Source organism: Varanus komodoensis, unplaced genomic scaffold (assembly GCF_004798865.1).
Source record: "Varanus komodoensis strain SLA01 unplaced genomic scaffold, ASM479886v1 scaffold34_1, whole genome shotgun sequence".
Taxonomy (NCBI): domain Eukaryota; kingdom Metazoa; phylum Chordata; class Lepidosauria; order Squamata; family Varanidae; genus Varanus; species Varanus komodoensis.
The window spans coordinates 7503914-7529342 of record NW_025335854.1 but is presented as its reverse complement, the minus strand read 5'-3'; the positions used below and the strand labels follow the sequence as shown (position 1 = coordinate 7529342).

General features: G+C 44.2%; 1 protein-coding gene across 4 annotated transcripts in view; it reads left to right on the top strand.

Annotated features, from left to right (window-relative positions):
- The window catches only part of ABL2 (ABL proto-oncogene 2, non-receptor tyrosine kinase), a 44140-nt gene that overhangs the window by 5232 nt on the left and 13479 nt on the right, over window positions 1-25429 (top strand). For 2 of the 4 annotated variants that reach the window (XM_044439259.1, XM_044439258.1), the window contains exons 2-5: window positions 16776-16946; window positions 18845-19140; window positions 20724-20996; window positions 22720-22804. In XM_044439259.1, coding sequence (XP_044295194.1) covers window positions 16776-16946; window positions 18845-19140; window positions 20724-20996; window positions 22720-22804 — 825 coding nt within the window. Of the gene's footprint in view, window positions 1-13053; window positions 14047-16775; window positions 16947-18844; window positions 19141-20723; window positions 20997-22719; window positions 22805-25429 lie in introns of those variants that run through there. The other 2 variants (XM_044439261.1, XM_044439262.1) reach the window with 2 other exon arrangements.

Below are 25429 nucleotides of genomic sequence, written 5' to 3'. Positions count from 1 at the left end.
GCAGGTAACGTTAAAGGCAGGCTTTATTGTCACTCCTCCAAAAGCAGGCTCTCTACAGCCTCTGGTAGATAAGCAGTGATAAAACTACTCCTTAAATTAAGTGATCTGAAGTAATTGGGGGAAAAATAGAAGCATATTGGACCAGTGCAGGAAGGGCATATTCTAACAAACGTTCACATGTTTCAACAAAATGTATCTGTTCTTTTAGTGGGATGGTTCACATGCTATAAACCAGCATTAAAAATAGAACTTAGGTAAGGATTACTTAACTGATACATTTATTAACTAGCTACACAAATAGAAAACCAGTTAAAGAACTTAAACAGGAAGTTTATTGTGTATATTTATTCAGCAATTATGAGGAAAAAACAACCTATAGAAATACTATCAGTGAATCACAATTTCAATACAAACACTTTGTTGCCACTTAAAATTAATTTAATAGGAATGGAAAATAAGTTAGTGTTAAATATTATGAATTAAAATAATGAATTTAATTATTTTATTATGATATTTTACCTGGGGGAAAAAGGAAAAATTAATTACTAATTATTGGTGGGATTGTGGATTGTTAAATTGTTATAAGGCAATTTTTATACCCATGTCAAAACATTTTCTATGTAATAGCTATTAGTCTTAAGTATTAATTAACTAAGTATTTTTAAGTTGAAATTGTAGTTCCAAATTTAGCAGAGGTAATAGCTATTTGTGTTAGGATTTTTTGTGGAATTTCCCGAATTTGGTGTAATATGTAATATTTCCGTAAGGTCCCTTGGTATCTTTCTCTTTTCTTTTTACTTTTTTTATTATGAAAATAATAAAGCCACCATTTCTTGGTTAATTAACCCACAGGGCTCTAAGACTGAGAGTGGCCAAATTGCTAACAACTGAGCTGAGCCTTTTTTGAACTCAAAGCTTCCTGTTTTATCACAGACCAATTTATCACGGCCCTAGATCCTCTGGCCTTGCAAATATAAACTCAGATAGTCAGTAATCACTGTGCAGTTTGTGCAGTGTTTCAGAATAGTCCTGACGGATAAGAAAGGGGTTTTATCTAATCCCGTTTCCTTTTCCCCCACAGTTTCCTGCTGGATGCTTCTGAAAAGAGCATCGGGCACCCATGCTGTTCCCCCTTCCCCAGCACCTAGCATTAGTTGGCATTCTGCTCCTGAACACGGAAACTGTGTGTGTTGCCAAGTCCTACATCAGGGAGGGGAGCATTTTACCCTATCCTAGTTTAGTTGTCTACCACTGTTCTATACCTTTTCTAGTTCTATGGCATATTTTGAGATAGGGCAACCAGAATGATACACATACAGTCAAATGAAGTGACCCTTTGATGGATTTCTATGAGTTGACATTTTCATATCTCTTTCCACCGTGCCCACAAGATCTTTTTCCATCTTAGTCAGACCCTAACATGCATGATCATACCTTTACTTCTACTGAAAACCCTCTGCTATGTTGTCCCTTTTTGGAAATATTTGCAAGGATTTCTGACTCCTGATTTAATACATGCAGAAACAAAATATCCCTTCCTCAAACTAGACTGTTGAAAAGAAAAAAAAGCTTGGGATAATCAGGGAAGTATTTTTGTGTGGAAAGACTGAGTTATTTTCTACAATTGAAAGCTAATTCCTAGGCTCCACATTCTTTAATTCCTAGTATAGATCTTTTCCACATGGCTCCAGTTGTTCAATTTTAGGGCTTTAGCAGAAATGAATTCAAAAAAACAAGCCAGCCCTCTAGCCTGAAACCTACCCATTCTTGTATTGGGCTTTAAGGAAATTCAGTGACAAACCTGTCACATTGACCCTGTCCTTTCCGCTACTTCTTCAAGTTTACAATTTTTACAAAGGAGGAAAATGCTTTTAGTGGGGAGAGTTTAGAAGCACTTTTTATATTTGAACAATTTTTGGTTGGTTGTTTACTTTAGGAAAGCCATGGATTTAGCAAGTATTATTCATATAGCCACGCTAACAATTGCAAGGTACTTTGTAATCTGTTTTACCCTCTCAACAGTCTTGAAAGAAAAGTTGCCACTATTCCTGTATTGCAAAAAAAAAGATCATGAGCGTAGAAAAATAATTTGCCTGTGGCAGGGGTGGTGCTTGCACCAGAATCCCAGTCCACTTGCTTATCAGTTGGATCGCTGTGGTTCTTTTCTCGGCTGCCTTTACACTTGGTAAGGAAAAAGTTATCCTTCTGTGAAATCCCTGCTGGTTTTTGCAAGATGGGGATTGTGACATTAGAAATTGCTGAGCCAGTTCTTAAAATATGTCATCTGATTTGCATTAAAAAGGGGTGGAACCTGCTGGCAAGGACAGTGTCATGGAATCTCACAGCTGCCTTTTGATGAAACCACAAACTGCAAGCTCTAGTTTGATTCCCGGGTCATACGGCTCCTGCAGGTAGACTGCTCCCCCCACCCCCGCTGGTCCCCATCTGCACGCTCTTGCAGCTAGTGGCAGAAAAACGCCCTTGCCCCTGTCACGTCTTTCCAGCAATGCCTGGCAGAGCCACTCTTGGCATGTGGCTGCTGCTGCTCAGCCAGCTCAGCCCTCTCCCTGTCGTCCGCACCTGACCGGACAGGGGTGGCCCATGATGGACATGGCCTTGAGCAGCATCTTATGCTGGCGAGGGTTGATGGCTCATGTGATTGGCACTGCCGCTGCTGGAATGGGAAGTGGGCGGGGAGGAGGTGGCAGCTGAGGAGACCAAGCTCAGGATGGGGTAGGGGGTTTCCCATGTGCTGTGCTCAGGAGAATATTTCCCAACTATTTCCTGAGCTGCTGGGGAGAGAGTGACGGGCCCTCACTGCCACACATGCTGTGCTTCAAAGACACTTGTTTCTTCTTGTGACATCAGAGATGAGCTTTTAATGCAGTGCTATGCCAAATTTTAGTGAACTGCTATGCCTGCCAGAATTCCTAGACCCTTGCAGAAGGTTCATCTACCTGCTCAGTTCTCCGTCTGACATGTTGTAGGACTGGTGAAGCGTTTCTGGTCCCAGTGGCTTCCATGTTTTCACTCTGATGCAGCTGGTCACTGGGCTGGATAGTGGCAAGGGAAATTTCATGCATATCATCCACTGAGTATCCTGAAAGTTTGGCTGCATTTATTTATTTAGAATATTTTTATCCCATGCTATGTAACCAATTGTCTCAGGACAGCTTACAATAAATAGAGTAATGTATTTAACTTGTAATGTATTTAGCATGTAATGCTAAATTGTGGATTCTATTCTCATAGCAAGTGTAGGAAGTTTTCATTTCCTTTTATATTACATATGTAGCTTGGTTTGTTGGAATAAATAAAGCACAAAACATTGTTTAGTATTTGTTTCTACAAACTATAATTACGATTAACCACAGTTTATGGTTAGATCATAATGCAGAATTGCTGTTAATCAAAAGTTAAAGCAGAAGTTCCCAGGCTCTTCCTTAAAACTATGCCATATTTTAATATTATGTGTCAGCACAATCATTCTGGTGGAAAATGAGCACTGCCTACACAGTTGTCTGCTTCCATTCTGGTAATAAAAAGAATAGACAGAAAGTAGACACATGATAGGTTGCTCGTTGTTGTATGGTTTTAGAAGTATAATTTGGCACTTGCTAACAACTTATCAGAGATCGTTAAAGTATTACATTTAAAACTGATTGCTTTCTGAACTGAACCAAAGTCCGGAAGTTTGTATCCTCTTCTTTTTACATCAGGAAAAACCTCCATTTGCTGAGCTTTACCATACTCACCTCTTAAAAAGTAAATTTGGAGTGCTGTGCAGAAATAGGTATTCCACAGGCAAAACCATGTTTGAAATATTAGCCTTCTGATCGGCTATGCTCTTATTCAGGTGTAGGTAGCCGGATGCCCTCCGGATATTTTGGATTGCAACTTCCAGCAGGCCAAAACATCTGATGTGCATCAGGTTTCCTGTTGTTTTGTTATGTATGCTGTCAAGTTATTTCCAACTTACACTGACCCCATGAATGAAAGCCCTCCAAAATCCTACCCGTGAAATCCTTGTTTAACTGTTCTTAATTCAAGGCTGTGGCTTCCTTCGTGGTTGGTCTTCCTCTTCTTTTTCTGCCTTCAACTTTCCCTAGCAGGATTGTCTTCTCCAGGAAGTAGGGCCTTCTCATGATGTGACTAAAGTGTGACAGCCTCAGTTTTGTCATTGTTGCTTCCATTGTTGCTTCTGGTTGGGCTTGATCCAGGACCTACCAGGAAAATAGGGCAGGATGGACCTGGCAGGAACCTGCAAAACTGTTAGTACCTCTGAATTATCTAAATGGCACTAGAACTCTTGGGGTTCTGACTGGTTAGAAGCACAGTGGGTATTCCATCCCAAATCTGAGCAAAGGACTGTTACACCATTATGCTTGCACATATTTGGGGCTCATTTCCATACATTTTTTGAACAAATTCTGTACAGTGTTCTGAGAGTGTTGTGCTAATTGGAATGGTATAGGAATGCTTTAAATGAACAAATAAAACTAGTTAAACTTTATTCTTCCTTGGTCTTACAATCCTTCCTTCAAGTAGAGTCCCTCACGATCTTTGTCTTCCATGAGCCTCACATCTGAATTCCTAATACATTATTCAGTAATCTGCATAAAATATGCAGTGCTTCTCCAACAAGTGATATTTCACCTATTATTTATAGCTTAGTAACATTAATGGAAGAAGATGATATATAAAATAAGATCATTTATCAAAATAGCACTTGGCAATTAGAAATGTGCTTCAAGTTAGAGAAGGCTTTTTAAACCCCAGAAGGTGAGGTAGTAGTTGGTTTTAAGGCTGTTATTCCTGTCATGGTGCCTTTTTATTCAAGTGAGTATCCATTAAGCAGCATTGACAGTTATTGGGATTATTTTGTGAAATAACACCAGCATTTGAGATGCTGAATGGTGAGTATTATGAACTACATAGGAATCACGTAGCTTGGTGTTACGGTGAAGTGATGGGTAAAAGCTGTGGTTTTTTAGTATATGCCTGAAGTGGTACCTTGGCTCATGAATGCCGCAGTTCATGACCAAATCAGGTCGCGAACAGAAATTTCATAAACAATTTGCCTCAGGTCGCAAACTGCATCGGGTGACGATTGCGAGCGCGCCCGCCTTCCCTGCATGAGTACAATCGCGGTCCTGCTGGGGTGGGGAGGAGATGGCCGTGATTGTGCCCGTGTTCCCTGCCCGAGTGCGCCCGCCTCCCCCCCAGCACGCCCGCAGTCATGCCCATCTCCCCCCACCCCCCGCACGATTGCTGTGGGGGGGAGGAAGATGGCCACAATCTTTGTTATTCTTTGTCACTTTGCTTCAAATTTGTTTGAGTAAAAAAAAAAAAAAATTGCAGAACGGATGAACCTTATTTACATTGACCCTTATGGGGAAATTTGACTTGGCTCAGGACCAATTTGGGTCGTGACCAGAGTTTTGGAACAGATTAAGTTTATGAGCCAAGGTGCCACTGTAATTCTGTTCCGTTTCAGTATCACTGTGAAATAGCTGGTGGTTATTGACATCCGATTTAGGAATCATGCAGGTTGTAGCTTAGCTTTGTATTCCTACAAAGCTAACTTGATAATGAATATCCACAACTTTACAACATGGCTAGTTTTAGTCAGTTTATAATTAGCACTGCTTGGAAGGATTACAGCAGGGGTCCTCAAACCTGTTCACCAGGGGGCCAGTTGAAAGGTGCCAGTGCTGGGTGCGGGCCGGAAAGTTGGTGCCAATGGGATGCGTGGGCCGGCGTGGGGGCGGAGCATGCCGGGGTGGCAAGGTGCAGGTGGGCACACGTGGCGGGGGGAGGCGGGGGCAGGCCCGCGCCGCGATGCAGCAGTGGGCGCGCGATGCAGCGGCTCGCTCGCTTGCATATCGTATTCTCTGAGCAAGTCCAAAACAGTCTCCTCACGAGCAAGCTGCCACCTCCCCACACAGTGGGCGAGGCACGTGGTGGTGGCGCGTTGAAAACCTCTGAGGCGGGCCAGAGAAATGGCCATGGCGGGCCGGATCCGGCCCCCAGGCCGTAGTTTGAGAACCCATGGATCACACTATCATATAACAAAAGACTTGAAACTGGTAGAATTTAGGTATGCAAGCATGAAACTGGCTCTAGTGGTAATCCGGGGTGAGGCTGGGAATGTTTCAGAAATCAGCAAGCAGTTGCCGCAAATTCTCAAAGTGTGCTTCCTTACAGATCAGTACCATCTGTGTCTGGCACAGTGGTTGCAAAGTAGTTCAATTCATATTGTTATGGTCTCTGGAGATAATTTCTGTAGCATAAATGGGCAGCCAACTCCATTTTAAAACCCCTTGAGGTTTCTTTCTGGCAGTACCTGTAAACCACAACACAAAACTTTGTTGTATAAACTGTGTCTGCTCTGGAAATTTCATGGTTTTGGGTATTTATGTGCAATGAACATTGCTGTCTTGAATGATGAGGTCTGTAATTATACATGATTGCAATGGCTTTTCTAATAACTAAACTGACAAAGACTTGCCTTTGATGCCAGTGTCTTCTGATTCCAAAGATGTCAGAATCAAAGGGCAGATTTGCATTTGTTTGGCTTTGGGTGCTGCTACTGTAGGAGTAGGGAACTGTTTTGCAATGAAGGAGCAAATTCTCCCCCGTTCAGCGCTTTACACGCTTGCATGGCCACATCCCCGGCATCATCCAGGCTGTGGCCAGTGCCCTGCCCGGCACTCCAGCCAGTGCTTGGCTCTGGACCGGCTTCACCTGGTGTGGGCCTGTCCTGGCTGGGGGAAGCTTACACATGGCGCAGACTGCCTCAGATGAGCTGGCTGGGGACGCTCTGCTCATGCCACATTCTTCCCGAGAGGGAAAGGGAAGGCCCGGGCAGAGCCCCACAGCTGAGCTGGCGCCTGGAATGCTGCAGCCTCTGCCTTGATCAGGGACGGTACCATCACGCTGCATCCTCCCCAGTGAAGGAAGGCATGGCATGGTTGAACCCCTGCGTTGTGGGCATTCTGCACTCTCGTTTGGGCTGCCTTTGTGCAAGGGCAAATTCAGCCAACTTTGGGAAGACTTCCCTTCCACCCGCCTCCTTGCTATCCGGTCAGGTATGGCATTGGGTATTCCTTCAGGAGGCAAGGCATAGAAACCTGGCCCCGATCCAGAAGGACTTGGCAGGTGGATGGAGGCCTTCCATGAGCTAAAGCAGGTTAAACTTTCTCCATCTCTGACAAATCTGTCTGAAAGTGCCTCTCATTCCTGCCTCTGCTTACTACAATAACCATCCTTTATTTCTAATTAGGCATAACACTGCACAAAGATTCCCTGGTTGGGAATCAGTTAATTTGAACAGGTCAGTTTGAGCAGAATTTTAGCAGGTCTGTAAAAATAAGTTTTCGTAAACTACTGTTAACATATTGGAAAGTAATTACTCCATGTTTCCACTAGGAGATGCTGCAGACCTTAAATGATGCTCACATATATGCCACCAGTCATAAAGGCTCTCCTAGCATGTAAAATATATAGGAGCTTGTGTAGTTAAGAGTCCAGGGAAGTGCTCTATCGTCAGGCACAGATTCTGAGTGCTAAGCATGAGAGGTCAGATACGGTGGCTCATGTGCCTCTTTTCTGTTGTCAGGGGGGTAAACATCCACCCAGCCCGAGTCGAGTCGTGAGTTTCTTCAAAGGCTGCTGTGGAAACGGCCTTTTAACTCTGTTCAACAGAAAAGGCTTTTGGCATATTTTAAAACAAACCCCTCTTTATTATACCAAACAACACTATGCTTGGTTAACTTTTCACTTTTGACAGATTGGTTTGTACTGTAATGCTTCCCTAGCAACTTAAATACCAGACTGCACATTACATGCCAGTTCTGTGCAGCGATTTTTAGAGACCCTGTTGAAAAAATTAAAAGTATAGAGTACAATTTCTAGCAAAACTGAATGATTGTGGGAGTTTCTTTTGTTATATCTACCAAAATGTCAAGATTCATGGAATTATTTTGGGATTCTGGCAGAATGTGATTTTAAATGCTAACGGTATCTCTGGAAACAAGCTCACAAGTTGTGATTTATGTCTATCTCTGTGTCCAACTTTAAAGTATCTAGCACAAGAAATACTTAGGAGAAATATTTAGGCAGCAGAATTTTAGGTTTCTCCAAGAAGAAAACTCGCTTATAAAGATTTATTCGTTTTTTAAAAAGTGGGGTACAAGGTGGTGCAATCATTGGAATCCATAACATTTTTGTCTGAGGGATTCAGAACCTGGTAAGTCTTGCAAGAGGAACTCTGCAAAGGAAGAAAGTCAGGATATAAAATGTAATAATAAAGTGAGTGTGTGCGGCTTTGGGTAGCGCTGACATTGCGAAGAATAAAATCCCCCTTCCCTTTTGAGCAAGGAGTAAGGAAGCAGAAAGGAAAACTAATGGGGTCACAGTCTCTGTGGGAAATCAATTTATTTAGCGGATTCGTTTGAAAGGTGTCTCTTAGCATCGTTCTTATTTTATTATTATTTATTACATTTCTGTACTGCCTGTACATGGGTCGTTCACAGCAGGATATAAAAACAAATTACATACATGAAACAGTACTTAGAACATTCAAAAAATTAAATAGCATTAAAATAACTTAAAATTCAATAAAATACAATAAAAAGACCCAACCAAGAAGAAAGAAAAAAAGACACCAGGTAAACCCATCAGACTCCTCTTTGACCTCTTTAAAGGCCTCCGTAAAGAGGGCTGTCTTAACCTCACACCAAAAAGATTGCAGATTTGGTACCAGGTGGACAAATTTTATAATGTGGTCCTGCTTAGTAAGATAAAGAAATTGGTTTTCATTTCCTTTTTGCAGGGCGGAAGGAAAGGAGTGTACTGTGATAGGACTAAAATGATCAAAAGGTTTCATCTACAGACAAGCCTGCAACTGATTCCTGTTAATTTCTTTACTATAGCAACAGGTCTGTAAGGACACTCATTACTGTTTTAGCTTTTGCTTAGACTTTATTTCTCTGAGAAGTCAGTATGGTTTTAAGTGAAGGCTAACCTTTGTATAGAGTCTAAGTTAATAACTTTTTTGGTCTGTGTTAACATTGTGTGGGTTTTCCCATCTTACTCAATGTAGAAAACTTAAGACTGGCAACTTGAAAAGACAGCTGTAATGGAGACAAATGTTCCCGAGGTCTCCCAGGACAAGCAGCTGATGCTGGCATGGCCGTCCATTATGGCATTCCACTCACTCACCACCACGGTCACGAGATGGAATGACGTAATAGCAGCCGAGTTCATCTCTGTGTGGGAGGAAGGTACTTGAAATGACAATAATTGGGCCCCGTACCTTCAACATGGACTTGTTCCTCCATTTTATTTGTGGAGGAAGGTTGGTTGGTTGCGTGCTTTATTTCTTGCTTGTTGCATAGTAGGCTATGGGTTCAGGTATAGTTCAGTGCTCAGGGCCCAAATGAACAGATAACGGGATTCAATTTTAAGTCCAGACTACTTTGTTAACTTTCCTATTTTGTCGGTAGTGCATTTTCTGAACAAGCATGCATCTTAGTAAGTTAATAATAAGAAATGAAATATTCTTGCATTTGGGTAGTGGAATCTGAATACATTCGATTAGCAAATGGGGCCATGAGGCCAACGTGTCCTTTTGTAATGCGTAATTATGACTGACAGGGACTGCAGGTGGCACAGTGGTTTAAACAGCTGAGCCGCTGGGCTGGTTGATCGAAAGGTCGCCGGTTCAAGTCTGCACAACGGGGTGAGTTCCCGTCGCTCCGTCCCAGCTCCTGCCAACCTTGCAGTTGGAAAGCATGCAAATGCAAGTAGATAGAAAGGTACCACTTCAGCGGGCAGGTAACAGCGTTCTGTGTACTTCAGTGTTTAGTCATGCCAGCCACATGACCATGGAGACCGTCTGCGGACAAGCGCTGGCTCCCTTGGCCAGGAAACGGAGATGAGCACCGCCCCCTAGACTCAGACATGACTGGACTTAATGTCAAGGGGAAACCTTTCCCTTTACCTTTTAATTATGACTGATGGGAGAAAGCAGCCTTTCTGTATGCATGTTGTGCATATAATATTGCTTAGTATCACATTTATTTAGGAATTGAAACCCATTGAACATACTATGTAAATGTGCATAGAATCAAACCTGTAACAAGTGTCTAGAACGTTTTGCAAATGAAGAATTTTCTGGGGGAAATTGTGTTTCTGTATGAGATGGGAAGTCAGTGTTGGGTGCTTGTAATCTGACAATTGAAACACTGCAGATCTCAGTTTGCTGGAGTACATAATCTGAGAGTACAAAATCATTCATCTGGACATAGCTGCGGGAGTTGATGATATGGCAGTTGACCCCAGAGATGTTTGATTTGCTATCGACCTTGTATAATAAATCCAACAGGAACATATTTCTCTGTCTGGTGTACAGGAACATACAGTGGTACCTCGGCTCACAAACGCCTGGGTTCATGACCAAATCGGTTCGCAAACAAAAATTTCATGAAAATTTTGACGTGGGTCACGAACTCCGCATTGGGTGGTAACCAAGATCACAGCCATCTCCCCACCCCTCTGAGTGGGGAGATGGCCGCGATCGCAGTTGCGTTCGTGCAGGGAAGGCGTGCGTGATCACGGGCACGCTCCTGCAGGAAAGACGGGCGCAATCTCGGCCAGCTCCCCCACTCCAGTCAGCACGATCATGGCCATCTCCCCACCCCCCACCCCAAGTGGGGAGATGGCGGCGATCGTGCTGGTGGGAGCGGGGGGGAGATGGCCAAGATCGTGCCCATCTCTCCCTCCCCCAGTGCGCCCCGTTTGCGCCCATCTCCGCCTCCTCCGTGCGCTGGGATGACTGGCGCATGCAGGGATGACAGGTGCGATCTCAGTCGTGCTGGGGGGGGCCGAGAGATGGCTGCGCTTGTGCTCGGGGTGGGGGGGGAGATGGCCACGGTCTTTGTTGTTCTTTGTCACTTTGCCTCACATTTTTCTGATTAAAAACAATGGTTACAGAACAGATTAACCTTATTTACATTGAACCTTACGGGGAAATTTAACATGAGTCACAACCAATTTGGATCACGACCAGAGTCCTGGAACGGATTAAGTTAGTTAGCCAAGGCCCCACTGTATTTCTCTGTCTGTCTGTGCAAAGCAACTCCTTTAATATTATTTTTGACAGATACCCAGAGTGGTTTATCATAAACAAGTAACATAAAGTATACATTTGTAGCTAGAAAGTTTAGACATGCTGGTGACTTTTGAAGACATCCTGTTCCCAGCTGTTAAACTCTTTACTCTGTTTGAAAGCCAGGATGAGCAGAAAGTAGATCACCTGAAGTCCCTGCCAGCATTTGCAGTGGTGGCAATTGCTTGGAGTAGCAGTGTAAAACACCTGGAAAGTGACTTTCTGCCAGTCCCTGTCCTAAGGTTTCAGGAATAGCAGTCAATCTGTGTGTTTTTTTTTTCTTAATCCCAAAGAGCAGAGAGCATTCCTTAGAACAGATGAGAGGAACTTGTGGGCCTCAAAGTATCAGAGTCACTGGTGAGGGATAATGGAAGTTGTCGTCCAAAATGTATGATCGGCCATAAGTTGTTCATCCTTGATTTAAAAGAAATATCAGAACATGTCAATGCTTGTACTGCATTCAAAAATCTTACCTTTTTCCCTCAAGTTAATTTATTTTTTATTTATTAAAACATTTTTATGCCGCCCCATTCGCCGAAGCCTCGGGGCGGCTTAATATTGAAGGGACTGTCGTGCTTTACACTTGGATTCACTAAAGGTGATGATAATTATCACCATCATATAGCATACACTGCAATGGTATAAATATTATCATGCAGATTCCTAGATTATCCCTGGCATGACTAACTGTGAAGGATACAATTTCCCTGAATCCGACTGACCTCATTGTGTGCATTGTTGCCTCACCTTTATTCTGATTCGAGGCTTAGAGGATGAATGCCATCTCTGTTGCTAGAGTGGCTTGAGAGAAGGGGGAAAATGATAAACTGAAAGCCTCCACATTCCCCTCTTTTGCAGCCTGTGAGGTTTTCTATTACCTTGGACACTTGGCAGCTGCTGGAGTCATGGTTGTGAATAGAGCTCCTTGTCTTTGGTTGAGCCAGTTAGGTTGGCCGAAAACCCAGTGAAACAACCCTGCAGCCAGTATCTAAGCATAGTATGTGCCTCTGTATTCATATACATGCAGTCTTTCCCGATCTGTTTAACTAGACACAGCTAGCCAAACTCCATATGCACAGCTGTCTTTATTAGCAGAATTCATTGTTGGTTGTGAATTTTGAGTTTTTGGCCAGTTCTCAGAACTCTAGTTAAGCTAAGGAGAAATGGTAAATATTTTTGTGTGCTTTTATTCCTGCAAATGCTGTCTTTCATTTTATTCATGTTAAGAATTGTTTGGTCACAAAAGAGAAAATCTCATACTTTTTTGCTATTTGAGGTATTGCCTTGGGGAGAAGGGATTCTTCCCTTTAAACATACCGACATTTCTTCAGACAGAAGGGGAAGAGATTAAATTGGGTTTGGAAGCAAAGAATTTGGATATTTTGCTTACAACTCAGCTTTTTTGGACAGGCTAGTGGCATTGTCTAGAAATGGAGACTGAATTACCACCACTGGAGATCTCTTGCTTTCCTCTGAATATTGGTAGAAAGATAAACTCAGTGCAGTGCTGAAAGATAAGCTTCAGCAGAACATTTTAATATTATACAAATAACACACAGATCTACTTTGGTAACAGGTCTTCCTTGAAGTTAACTGAACCCAGAAGCTCATCCTTCTGGACTCATTGGCCAATAAGGCATGAGCTCTGTGCTGACACTGATCACAGTCCATGAATTGGGCCTTTCTTTCAGTACCTGAAGCAGTCCCAGCCAAGAATAAGTCTGGACATTCCATTTACTGATAATTCTAACAAGTGATCCAGGATTTGCATAACCCTAGCTCTTTGCATCCATATGAGCGACATGGTCACCTGTAGAGAGAACTCCATGTTTATAGCTGTACATGTGAACGCCTCCTGTCAAGAAATACGGATGTACTGTCACCTGGATTGTGTATATGAGTTGAGTATGTGCTGTCAATGTGTGGGCTGTCATTATGTGTGAATCCTGCAGTCTGGTTAGGTGTGGGTTGTGAACCACAAACAACCCAGGAAGACAACCCCAGATTTGTAGTTGGGCTATGAACTCTGGGTCGCCATTATGTGTGAGCCGGAGCTGGAGGTGGAGCAGGGCTATATCATGTACATAATGCCCAAGGTAGGCTACACTCCTGGCTTCTGTGTCGCCACCTACAGAATGTGGAGTGTCTGAATGGAGCTCCTGTGGATGGCTTACTTCCACTGGCATGAAAACCAGCCTCCGTGTGTCACACAGATTGGGACAGCCAGACGTCTGTCTCTTGCAAAAGACAAAAGCCAACTTGGTTGGGTTGGGTAATTGTCTGTCGGCTCGCAACAACAGGAACATCATTTGTGACGAAATTTGTACATCTTGGCTGCTTAAAGTAGTTCTTGGAGAATTTGTACCAACATGCTGGTACAGTTGTGTGCGTGTTGGAAAATACGTGTGTCTAATATGTGTTGCTTAGTTACACTGAGGAATACTTTCCCCTTCAAGCAATCATAAATTCTGACTATGAACAAATAACGTTCATTGTTATATTCTGTTGCTCCCAGAAATGTTTAAACTTGCAGTTTGTTCCTTGCTTTTCAGTTGTCATCAAGGTGCACATTTCCTAAATCCTCTAGCTGCTGAAAAGAAGAATGCCTCGCTCAGTTGCTTCCGCTCCTGTGTCAGCAGTCCTGCCTTTCCTGTTGGCTCTTACTCTCATTAGTCATACTTTCATGTGTTTTGCATGCCATGTCACAAGCAGTAGCATTCTGATTTGTGCTGGGCAGTTGTGTTGGCTTTCTGTATGAGGCAACATGATCCTGAGGTCTGTACTTGGGTCAAGCAGTTTTGGCAAAGAGAATGACCAACAGCTGTGTTCCTTCTGTGAGGAAGCCTCTGACACTACTTTATCCAAATGGGGAGGTATGTCTGAAAAGTAATATCGGATACAACTTGTTGTGTACATCGTGTGTGCTTTTGTCTTCTCCAGCCGCAGAAGTGGTTATTCTGGTTCTTGGGAGGGTTAGTAAACGGAATCATTTAACCCTGTAGTTTGACTTTTAGATTGCCATGTTTAGGAATCCTCAGAAGCAACTTCTTGATTTTATGCTGTTATCAGAAGTGCTCTTCAGCACCTATAGCAATGTGAGCTAAAAGGTTCTTACAGGGAATAGGTCATGTTCGAAGCAGCATAAGAAAGAAAGAAAACATGGAAAGTACAGACCAGCAGAGATGAAGTATGATGACAATACAGCTGATAACTGAGTTGCGAACTTACTGTGTTGTGGGACTGATACACAATAGTACCGTGGAAGGCAGCTTGGTACCCTCCAGATGTTTTGGACAGTAGTTTCCAAAAGGCCCAGCCAACATGCTCAGACATGATTATGGGAACTGTAGTCCTAAGCACCTGGAGCATACTGGCTTACCTATGCTTGCTGTGGTAGGTAACTGGCTGACCTTTGTTACTTGCTGGATTGTGTGTGTGAGTGATTTTTCTTTATTGATGTATCACAGATCTTGGGTGGGGGACCTGTGGTGCTCTTAGCATTGTTGGATTACATCTCTCATAATCCTTGACTGTTGGTGCACTGGCTGGGGCTGATATGAACTGAAAATCAGGCATGGTAGGCATGTCATGAGCAGAGCTGGGGGTCAGACTAGATGGCCCCAGAGGCCCCTTCTGACTCACTTTATTTATTTATTTACTTATTTATTTATATCCTGCCTTTTTCCTACAAAGGGCTCAAGGCAGCTTACATCTCTTCCTCCAGCTTATCCCCACAACAACAACCCTGTGAGGTAGGTTGGGCTGAGAGTCTATGACTGGCCCAAAGTCACCCATGTTTCTAATTTCTGGAGTTCCACAGCTTATCCTCCCCTACCATAGAACGATGAAGGCAAAATGTGCAGAAAGCTCTTGGGCATTACAACAGCTCCAGTGCCGTTCTGTCAACGCTTCCAGTGATGTGGGTGGGCACTTCACTGCCCATTCTTGGGACGTGTCAGCATTTCTGAAAGCAGTGTGGTGCCACATGTGAACTTGAATTGCCTTTACATGCTTTGCAATGACCCAGACTACCTTTAGATGTTTGTCAGAGAACTGTAGTAATCACAGCAGTGAGTGGTCATAAAATGGAGCCATGAAAAAGCAGGTATGGGAATTAATATCTTCCCTTTCTGGAGTAGCTGGAGACTCATAACTGTTGAAAAAGTGGAGGATGCTGTCAGTCCAACACTGTAAGCCATTTCTAAGTGGGAGATAGTCTTCCCTCCTGCCACTCTGGGTGCTCTTTGTTTGGCTACACTTCCCTGTTTAATGGTGCTTTTCATTGGACAGCAAGGCCATCAGTTTGTGGTAACCATGCACACATTTGCCTATAAGCAGTTTCACCCTCTCTGTTTCCATGTACGTTACCTATTCCTTTCCATTTGGCAGCTGAAACAAGCAAGGGAATTGAGCAGGCAAGGCTTCTCATATTGGGCACTTGTGAGCGAGCACCTATGAAAGTCCAACTGAACCAAGAAAACGGTGTAATTTTATTTGTTTTTCCATTCCTTAAAGGGTGGCAATCGGCGATCATTGCTGCACACGGGGCTGCTTGGGCATTGGCAGGAGGAGTGGGAGCAGATCATGGCGAGATCATGAAGAGTAGCAGGGGGTTTTGCTGTCCTTGCCAAGCAGATCGCTAGCGGTTCCCTGCAAGCAATGATGAAATCGATCTCTTGGATTCTGGTGACACGCCAGCCCATTGTGGGTTGTCATAGTGGCTTGTTTCCCTCCAAGATTTAGCTGGTTTGTCGCTGAACAATAAGCCACTCTGTGGTCTAGGTTGCAAACATTTTGCAAATGACAATTTGCAAAATGTTTCTAAGCACCAAGGATTACACCGGTGAAGTCTGTTTTGTACTTTCTTTCAAAAAGAAAACCACAGAACTTGGCAGATGAACATAACAGCCCTGAACTTGCAAGATTTTACTTCCTGACAGCATGCCGAGTTTAAAATAAAATGGTCCGAACGTGCGATAATTGAGAGCACTAATCTTCCCCTATTCTTTTCTCCTGGAAAATGCTTAGCTTTCTCTTTTTCTCCCTCTTGTATAAGTATTTCCTCCTTGATGGAAATGCCTTTCTCTGTGTGCTTCTTTGAAACTTCTTTGGATACATGTGCACAGTCTTACATAGAGGCGTCGTGGCCATGTAACCTTGGGAGCTGATGAAGTTCAGTCTTTCACCTAAGCCTATTATTACTTTTCCAATGGCTTGCTATTCTGATCAGTTAGCATTTTGGTGCTTGCTCGTACTGGCTGGCAAAGTTGCCCTAGGTCAGCGTGCTGTTAGGAGCAGCAGAGTGAGTGACCATAGTGTTCCCTGGGGCATCTTGCGCTCCTCTGCAACTTTTGTCCATTTCATTGAGGCTTGTACATGAGACCTTTCCAGTGGATTGTGTCCCTCATGGAGTGGAGAAGATGCCATTTGCTGGTTTTTTTCCCCCTCCAGGGTTAAAATCTTGTGGCTGCCCTGACTATTGCGTTGATTGTCAAGTTATAATTAACAATCTTGGTTTCTGTTCACTGCTAAGGACTAAATTCGGTGCGCGCCAGTTTTAAAGGATGTGGCAGCTTGAACAACTTTATTTTCCCTCCCTCAGAGGCTCTGCACCGCCCCTATGGTTGCGACACTGAACCCCAGGCACTGAATGAAGCCATCAGGTGGAGCTCCAAGGAGAACCTGCTTGGAGCCACTGAGAGCGACCCCAATCTTTTCGTTGCACTTTATGATTTTGTTGCAAGTGGTGACAACACACTCAGCATCACCAAAGGTAAACTTTGCTTTCTGGCATTGGGAAGGCACAGGTGTGCAGCAAGCAGGAGCAAACCTTGCTTCGCACCTGTGGGGCTTTAGAGGCAGGAGTCGTACAATGGGGCTGTTGTGGAGGTTGTGAAAGAGAAATGCCAGAGCAGTTGCTGTTGTCGGCATGCCAGGGAAGCATGGAGGGGGCGGGGGAGGCAAGCGATTGTCGAGAAAGAAAGCCACTGAAGAGGATGCCAACTGCATGTGCCTTAGAGCTCTTGATCTTATGAAGGTGGTGCATTCTCAGTTGCTTCCCTTCTTAAATCAGGACTCTCTGAGTATTTGGTTTCCTTTCAGATTCTTGAACCAAATTGGTCACTCGTTGAATAAGGCTTTACATTTCTATCTAGTCTCCTACCTTTATTTCACAGAACTGTAAAAAAAAGTTTCTTTTATCTAAATGCTGTTAGACAGCTACTGAAATAGGCATTTCTTGAGCTGGAACAGCTGACAGTGTTTGGGATGCCAATAAGATGCTTTCCCCCCATGAAGGCATGTGAGCGTTCCTGTCCTGGTTGAGCAGTGCAGCCCAGGGGGCACACAGAGTGAGTGGGCAGCCCAGCCCAGCGCCATCCCCCAGTCTGGTCCTGCGCAACACAACAGCTGTACTCATAGCTAGCTTGCGATAAGCAGGTTGATTCAAGTGGCACTTTGGAGGGGCTGTCACAGTTTTACCATACTCTTTGTTTTTAAAAAATAAGCATAAGTCATTTTATTAAATTTTTTAAATAGCTTTTTTTCCACTGCTTTTGCTTTCACCACTCCCCTGGTTTTCTGGACTACTGATGAGGTTGGTCACCCAAGTACAACCCATTGTGGGTCCAACAACTCCTGATCATATGGATTGTCAGGGTGGTTTGCTCCCTGCAAACAAGCAGCCCTGTGGGAAGTGCTCTGGGTTCCAGCTTTACTGTTCGCTCAGGAAGGTAAATCCGTGTCCCCAGCCCTCTCCCTTTTTGTGGGATGTTGTGCAGTCCCTCAGACTTCTGCCGATCTGGGTATTGTACCAAAGCAGTCATTCTGGCTGTGTCTAGACAGTGATAATTACAAATGGTGTTGATATTAGGGTTCAGGGGTGGGGAGCACATGATCCTTCAGATATCTTTGGACTTCAGCATCCACCAGCCTGGGCTAGTATAGCCAGTGGTAAGAACGGATGAGAGGTGAGTCAGTCACATCGGGAGGTCAGCTCACTTCCTACCCCTGGGTTGGATCTTTCTGCAGCTTTTGATACTAGCTGGATCATGAGGGATGGAGACCTGAGAGGCATTACCAAGGTCACTCCTGAGCAATTCCACTTGTTCTTAGTGGGGAGATCCAAAAGCTAATTGCTTACTGTCCGGCAAGGACTTTTCCTGCAGTGAGTCCTGCAGGCGTCCATCCTGACCTCCCTTCTGGATCAACACTTACAGGAAGTTGCCAAAAACTCTACCAAGGGGAAAATGCAGGATCACCAGTATGATGGCAATGAATATGTACACTCTCCCACTTCTTGTTTTTTGTATTGTTACTGCATTTAATTTATATCCCACCTTTTTTCCCTCTTGTGAGGAACCTAGCTAACTTTCCATTTTATCCTCACAATCTCTCTGTGAGGTTGTGAGAGGTTGTGCTTAGAGTCTGCAACCAGCCCAAAGTCACCCAGTGAGCTTCGTGGCGGAATGGAGATCAGAACTCAGATCTTCTGGGCTCACAGTCCAGCATTCTAACTGCTTCGCCACACGGGCTCCTAGGCGACCCCATTACTGAAGGTCTCTAGATGTTCTTTGTGTTAATTGGGTACTGCCTGTCTCTGGATAAGGCAGGTTACATTGTAAACAGCCAGATTCCCTAATCTGTTTGAAATGGTGTCCCTTTTTGCTCCAGGTGAGAAGCTGCGTGTACTGGGTTACAACCAGAACGGTGAATGGAGCGAAGTGCGCTCTAAGAATGGGCAGGGATGGGTGCCAAGTAACTACATCACCCCAGTGAACAGCCTAGAGAAGCATTCCTGGTATCATGGACCAGTGTCACGCAGTGCAGCTGAGTATCTGCTGAGCAGCCTAATTAATGGCAGCTTCCTAGTTCGGGAAAGTGAGAGCAGTCCAGGACAGCTATCCATCTCGCTCAGGTACGAGGGACGTGTTTACCACTACAGGATCAATACCACCACAGATGGCAAGGTAAATCCCTCCTGGGACTCCTGTTTTGTAGATGCAAAAGAGGGAGATCTTCTTTATTGCTCCTTTCCAGACAGCTGTTTTGGGGTAAAGGGAATCCTGTACACACACATCGTCATCAATTTGAGCAATGGGTTTGCATTTCTGCATTCTGTGGTGCTTCCATTGTGCCTAAATCAGCTTTCTTAATGAAGTAAAACTCTTCTGGTTCTGAGTTGGCAGTCAGCGATTAGATTGGCCATTGGGCCAGACCGCTTCCAGGAAAGCTCGAGGGGGAGGAATGCCTCCACTTTCACGTCTTGCTGTGGCAGGAACAGCAGAAACAGCATGTCGTTCCTAGGAGCAGAAACTGTTCTGCACTCTTTATTTTTACTGATGGACTTTCAGGTCCTTGCTGTAGCTAAAGAAGAACCTCTTGCGCTAACTCTATATATTACTATGTAATATGTAAGAAGATAATACACACAGCATTTCCTCTGGGCCTCTCCTCCTGGCGTCCCGCTCAGCGTCAGTACAGGATGATGGAATTCTTTCTCTCCCATCATGTAGGCTTCTCAAATGTCGATACTAGAATTCTGGATTGTTGATTTCACAAACCTGTATAGGCTGGTTTGGATTAAATGACAAACTATACTTTGAATAAACCAATTAAGGGAGCCTTACTGGCTAAAGGGGAGGGTTGAAGGTCTAATAAAGAAAGTATTAAGCCCATTGAATTGGGCTACACAAGTCATAGTAGGAAAAAATGGCTATTTTTAGCCAGTGTTTGTTTATGCTACTCCGTCCCGGGAAATAATCTATCCTTGAAATACTACTGTAATAACTCATGCTTATTTCTGAAATTGGGTCTTAGAGATCCATAGCTTCTCATCCTGAGCTTATTGCTGCACACGGCAATCTCCAGCCGTCCTGCTTCACTTGCACGACTGACCCAGCGCTGGTGCAAGCCACGTCCAAAAAAGTGCCAGCAGTCACGGCAGTGTGTGCTGTTGGCATTGTACTTGAGGTTACTTACGCCAGCGCTACATCAGTTGTTCAGACGAAAATTTGTGCATTAAGAGAAGCTTCACAACTCGTTCATGTATCGATTTGTGCATGGATTTTGTATGTGACTGTTTTCAAACATTTTTGCCATTTTCCTGCACTTGATGCGGAAAACAGAGGAGTCAAAAGTGACTGAGAACTGAGTTATCAGGTTGTGTTATACCGAGGGCCCAGATTTCATGCCTGAAGAAGGTGCTCTGTCCTCTGCAACTTTTTGAGCATACTTGTCCAACAAAGTAGGAATAGCATGATTACTAGGCCTGCTACTCTGGGACTCAGATTGAAGAGGCTTGCAGGCAGGATGAATTGGCTATAACAGCCTTTGAAAAAATAAAACACAGAAAGATTTTTCTTTGTCACTCCAAAAAGAGAAGATACTTCAGGAAAGGATGCTTCAGTTATTTGCAATTTCTAGTTGTCCTGTTGTAGATGCCGGGAAAACCTGCTATCTTCTGGGGCTTTCCCCCATCCAGCCCACTTTCCTGGACTTGCCTCTCACTTGCTGCTTCGCTCATGCGGGCTTTTGCCTTCCTTCTGAACAGGTGTATGTGACAGCCGAAAGCCGCTTCAATACATTGGCGGAACTCGTTCACCATCACTCAACGGTGGCTGATGGACTGGTGACAACCCTGCACTATCCTGCACCAAAGTGCAATAAGCCCACAGTCTATGGAGTGTCCCCCATCCATGACAAGTGGGAGATGGAGCGAACGGATATCACCATGAAGCACAAGCTTGGAGGAGGACAGTATGGTGAAGTGTATGTCGGGGTGTGGAAGAAATACAACCTCACGGTTGCCGTGAAGACACTCAAGGTACGCTTGTGTTCATGGGAGAGCTGTACCTAGTGTGGTGTTGAAACATGACCATGCCCATGACCATGGCAGCTTGGATTATACTGCTTGGTTTGCAAGGCATGCCTTCTGCTCATGCCATGGATCTCAGACATTTTTGCTGCAAAAACTAAATGAAAGCGCCTTAGGCATCTTTGGTGGCAGCTTGTAAACCATCACAAATGGGGGTTCTGTATCTACAAGCGGGTGATACTAAAATGTTCTGCCACTCTTGCATTCTGTGTGTCAGTAATTCCCAGTTTTGACAAGTTCATCGCCTATTCAAAATACACCCTTAGACATTGGAGTTCGTGTACTGCATCTCAACCTTGTTGTGATGTTCTGTTCCATAATCTGGAGACTAACTTGCTAGAACTCACTGGGGGCTCAGGCAAAGACTATGTGAATGATTAGGATGCACCCTGAGCTTATGCCGAAAAGCTGTCCTTCACAGAGTAAGCAGAGCTTCCGAAATGGCATGCGTGGCTTCCCGGCAGCAGCTGAGCCTTAGCACCTATTTGAGATAGAATAATCACAGTTACCTTCGACTCATCTGGAGAAGTTCCATTACTTGCTGTGTGGCTTGTGGTTATACTGTAGTCCAATCTGGTAACTTTAGGAGAAATACCTATATTTTATAAAATTTAGTTTCCAATATGTTCAAGAGAAACAGAAAATCTTGGGTTTCATGTAGCCAGCATTCTAAAATTGTAGGTGTCCCTGGCACATGCTATGCAAAACTCAGAGTCTATAACTCTGTCATTCATGCTTATTGTAAGCAGTGGTGGTAAATTGCATTTTCCTAACAACAAAATTGAACCTCCAAATTCAGAGAGAGAGTAGCTCTGAACCCCATTTGCAGAGGCAAACATGGAAATGCTATTGCTGTCTCCATGCTTTTGTAGGCTTCCTGAAAGCAGCCAGTTAGCGACTGATGAAAATAGGATGCTGGATTAGATGGGCCTTAGTCTAATTTAGCAGGACTCTTTATGTACTTACAAAGGTCCAGAAAGTCATGATGGCAGCGGTGGTGATGTCTAGAACCTGATCTTTCCACCGTATGTAAGTACCTCCTTGTACATCATGGCTAGGTTGGTAGTCCAGAGAACAAGGGCTGGGGGGAGTTGGAGACCAAATATTCTGTTTGGTTACTTGCTTTCCTTAACTAAACTGAAGGAAACCAACTGAAGTGCTCAAGTTTTTCCTTACTGTTCTGATAAACCACAGCACATGAAATAGCGTGCTTACAAGCATCAATTTGGCAATTGTACCTTGCACTTCCAAATTACCCACAGCTTGTGTAAAGCCTAGTCAGTCAGGCTTATAAGAATTGCCTTGATTGCAGGCTTGCATCTCATTCTTCCTTTTTGCGTTAAGATCCTTTTCAGTTGGAGAAGAAATAAGAGGAGAGTGTTCTAATTTGATCCTACTGCTAAGAAGGATTCTTTTGCACTCGCGCAAGTGACGCCCAGCGCATCGCCAATCACGTGGGTGGCAGGGTGGACTTCTTGCCTCCAGCAAAGTCTCTTGCTGTTGCACTTATGTCAGTGCAATGTAATTCACCTTAGTGATAGTGTCAAATTGGCCACTACCTGCATTTGATAGTTCTACAAAGATTTCTGCCAAACTGTTGAATTCTACGCCCTAGTTTCAGTTTAAACTAGTTGTGGTTATTAAGAGGAGAGATGTCTTATCACACTTTCAGGAAGATACTATGGAGGTGGAGGAGTTCTTGAAAGAGGCGTCTGTTATGAAGGAAATCAAGCATCCAAACTTGGTGCAGTTACTAGGTGAGTGCATGAACCTGACCGGTGTTTCTGTCTGCTCTTTGTTTTGCAATTATACGTGTTCACAGTAATACAGTTGCACTCAAAACTGCACTTCAAGAACGGCTGAGGTGTGGCGTCCAAATTTTATTTGCTTTAGCCTAGTTTGGCCAAGGCTCGAAGTGCGCAGAACCTGCATGTGGTGAGGTGGTGCCTGCCCACCTCGCCACTTGGGCATGACTTGGCTTATGCAGCACAGGATTCGGTGTCGACATAGGATTCGGGGTCCTTGCCTCACACAAAATGCACAGAGGCTCCAGCTCCACGGTCTTCCTGGTTCTTAAGTGAGTTACCCATCTCACAGCCTGGGCCTCTGTTTGCGCGGGTCTGGTGCTGGCATCAGGCCCCTCAGGAGGACAGCAACTGGTCCAGGAGCAGTGTAAACAGACATCCCGTTGGCCCACTGCATTGATTCTGCGGAGAGGGAAGATGCAGCGGTCTGGCAGCCTTCCGTCCTGGTTTCAGTCCCAGCTGAAAGTCGCCCCTCCCTCCTGCTGCCAGTTGCCACTCTGAAGACGGCTGAGGAAACAGCCGTTCTTCCACGTGTTCAGACTTACTAGACTCTTAGTTGCAACGCTCAGTAACTGGAATTTCTTTTTTCTGCCTCCTTCCCAATCCATTTTCTTTTTGTGTGATGTCCTGTAAAATGTAAGCCTGTAGGCAGGGACTGTCCTATTTCTTACCTTTTTAAGCTGCTCTGAGATCTGTTTGGTTGACGTGTGAGATAAAATGTTACAGATAGGTAAGCTAAAGTACAGCTTTAGTTGAGAACTGCCTAGAAGAAAGTGCTTCCACAAATTTCATCCAAAATACATTATTCTGCCCCATTGCTGCAGTCTGCACAAACTAGGTATGTATGTTTATTTCCATGCTTTCTATGGATGCTTTCCATTGTAGCAGGGAAAAACAGACTGTGAATAAGAGGGAAAGCAAGAGAGGGAATACATGAGTCCTACCTCTGATAAGTCAGATTAAGAGATCATGTAGCCTAGGAATGCTTGAAAACCACTGGATGAGTTAACACCGCTACCTACCCTGCAAATAAGCCACACAATGTGGGTTGTTTGTGGAACAACCCTAGTGCTCCAGAGATGATTGCCATGTAGACCTTTGCTTTCCAGAGTACTTACAGGTTGGGTGAAGGGTGGAGCAGGTAGATGGGACTGGGAACTGTCAGGATATTAAAAAAAAATGTTGGAGGATCACGCCTGACAGGGGGAAATGTATTTAATCCCCTTACGGGCGAGGGGGGGACCCTTTGTCATTTTGGTTTTCAGTTGACACATTATTAGTTGACAGCTGTCAAGTGTATATGGTTGGCACCTACTGCACTTTAACAACAAAGCAGCCATAGCTGTGCCCCTTGCAAGAAAGACGCTGTGATTGAAATTGCGCGCATTTGGGCTGCTTCCCAACCCAAGAGGGGTAAGGAGCTGGTGCTAATCGTGCCACGGTGCCGTTTGCACTTCAGTGTCCTTGGCAAGGTATTTATGCTGCTCTTGCCAAGCATCTCATTCCGAACTCATGGCAGGATTGGTCTCCCAGAGGTGGATTAGTTAACAACCCATCGTAGGCTGGACAACTCCTAGAACAAGTTGTGCCATAATCATAGTAAAATATTTTTTCTTTGGGCAGCCAAACCAGTTCTTGAGTGCCTTAACTATATATCAAATACAGTCCCGCCTTGGAATCTGCCCCCACCCCAATATCTTCATAATTTGAAAAAACAGACAAGTAAATCCTCACTATACTATGTTTTCTATCCTCAGTGTTGCATCAGATAATATCCTGGAAAAGCTTGATTGCAGGATGGGTCCTATCACATCTGCTTTCTTGCCCCAAGATGCTTTTTTACTGCATCATGGAGATAAAGGAATGATGAATGGGAGATCCTTTGGTAGTCCCATAACCTGGGCATAGTTGCTCATGGAGTCTCCACATGCTGGAAAAGAGCATTGAGGACACTCATATAAGGCAAAGACACCCGGGAAGTTGTAGGAGATGCTCAGCTGAATTGGCAAGGTGCACATTTGCTTGGAAATGTTAGCTAGTTTGGAATCGGTGGGATGGTCACTTGTTTTTACAAGCAGCTTGCTTTGCTAAGTTGCTCTGAGGGTCTGTCCGTCCCCAAACCTTGAATGAGTGGTTGTCTTGGCTTTTTCTTGGTGAAGTTTATACCCATCTTCATGCTTTCCAAGAACCTCCCAAAGAGTGATTTGAGCAAATCCTAACAGAGAGTGGGCTAGCAGCTGGCATTTTAAGTGCTGAAATGGGTATTTTGAAGGCACTAAAATAAACAAGGCACAAGTGAGACTAGGTTGGCAGTTTCTTCTGTTTTACTTTGGTTCACATTGGCATGCATGCCAGATGGCTGCTTCTATAATAAACTGAATGCCTCTCAGTATTTCGATGCACTACATTTTGTAGTTTACTGGATGTCTATTATTGTGTTTGGCAAAGAAAAAACGAATTGGGAATGCAAAGCTCCGTAGTGACTTCAACCAGCACTGTGCCCCTTACGAAGCATAGCAATGGCTGGGCTTGCCTGCTACATTCTGTCACTGGGCAAAGGCATTTTGTCTTTGCAGA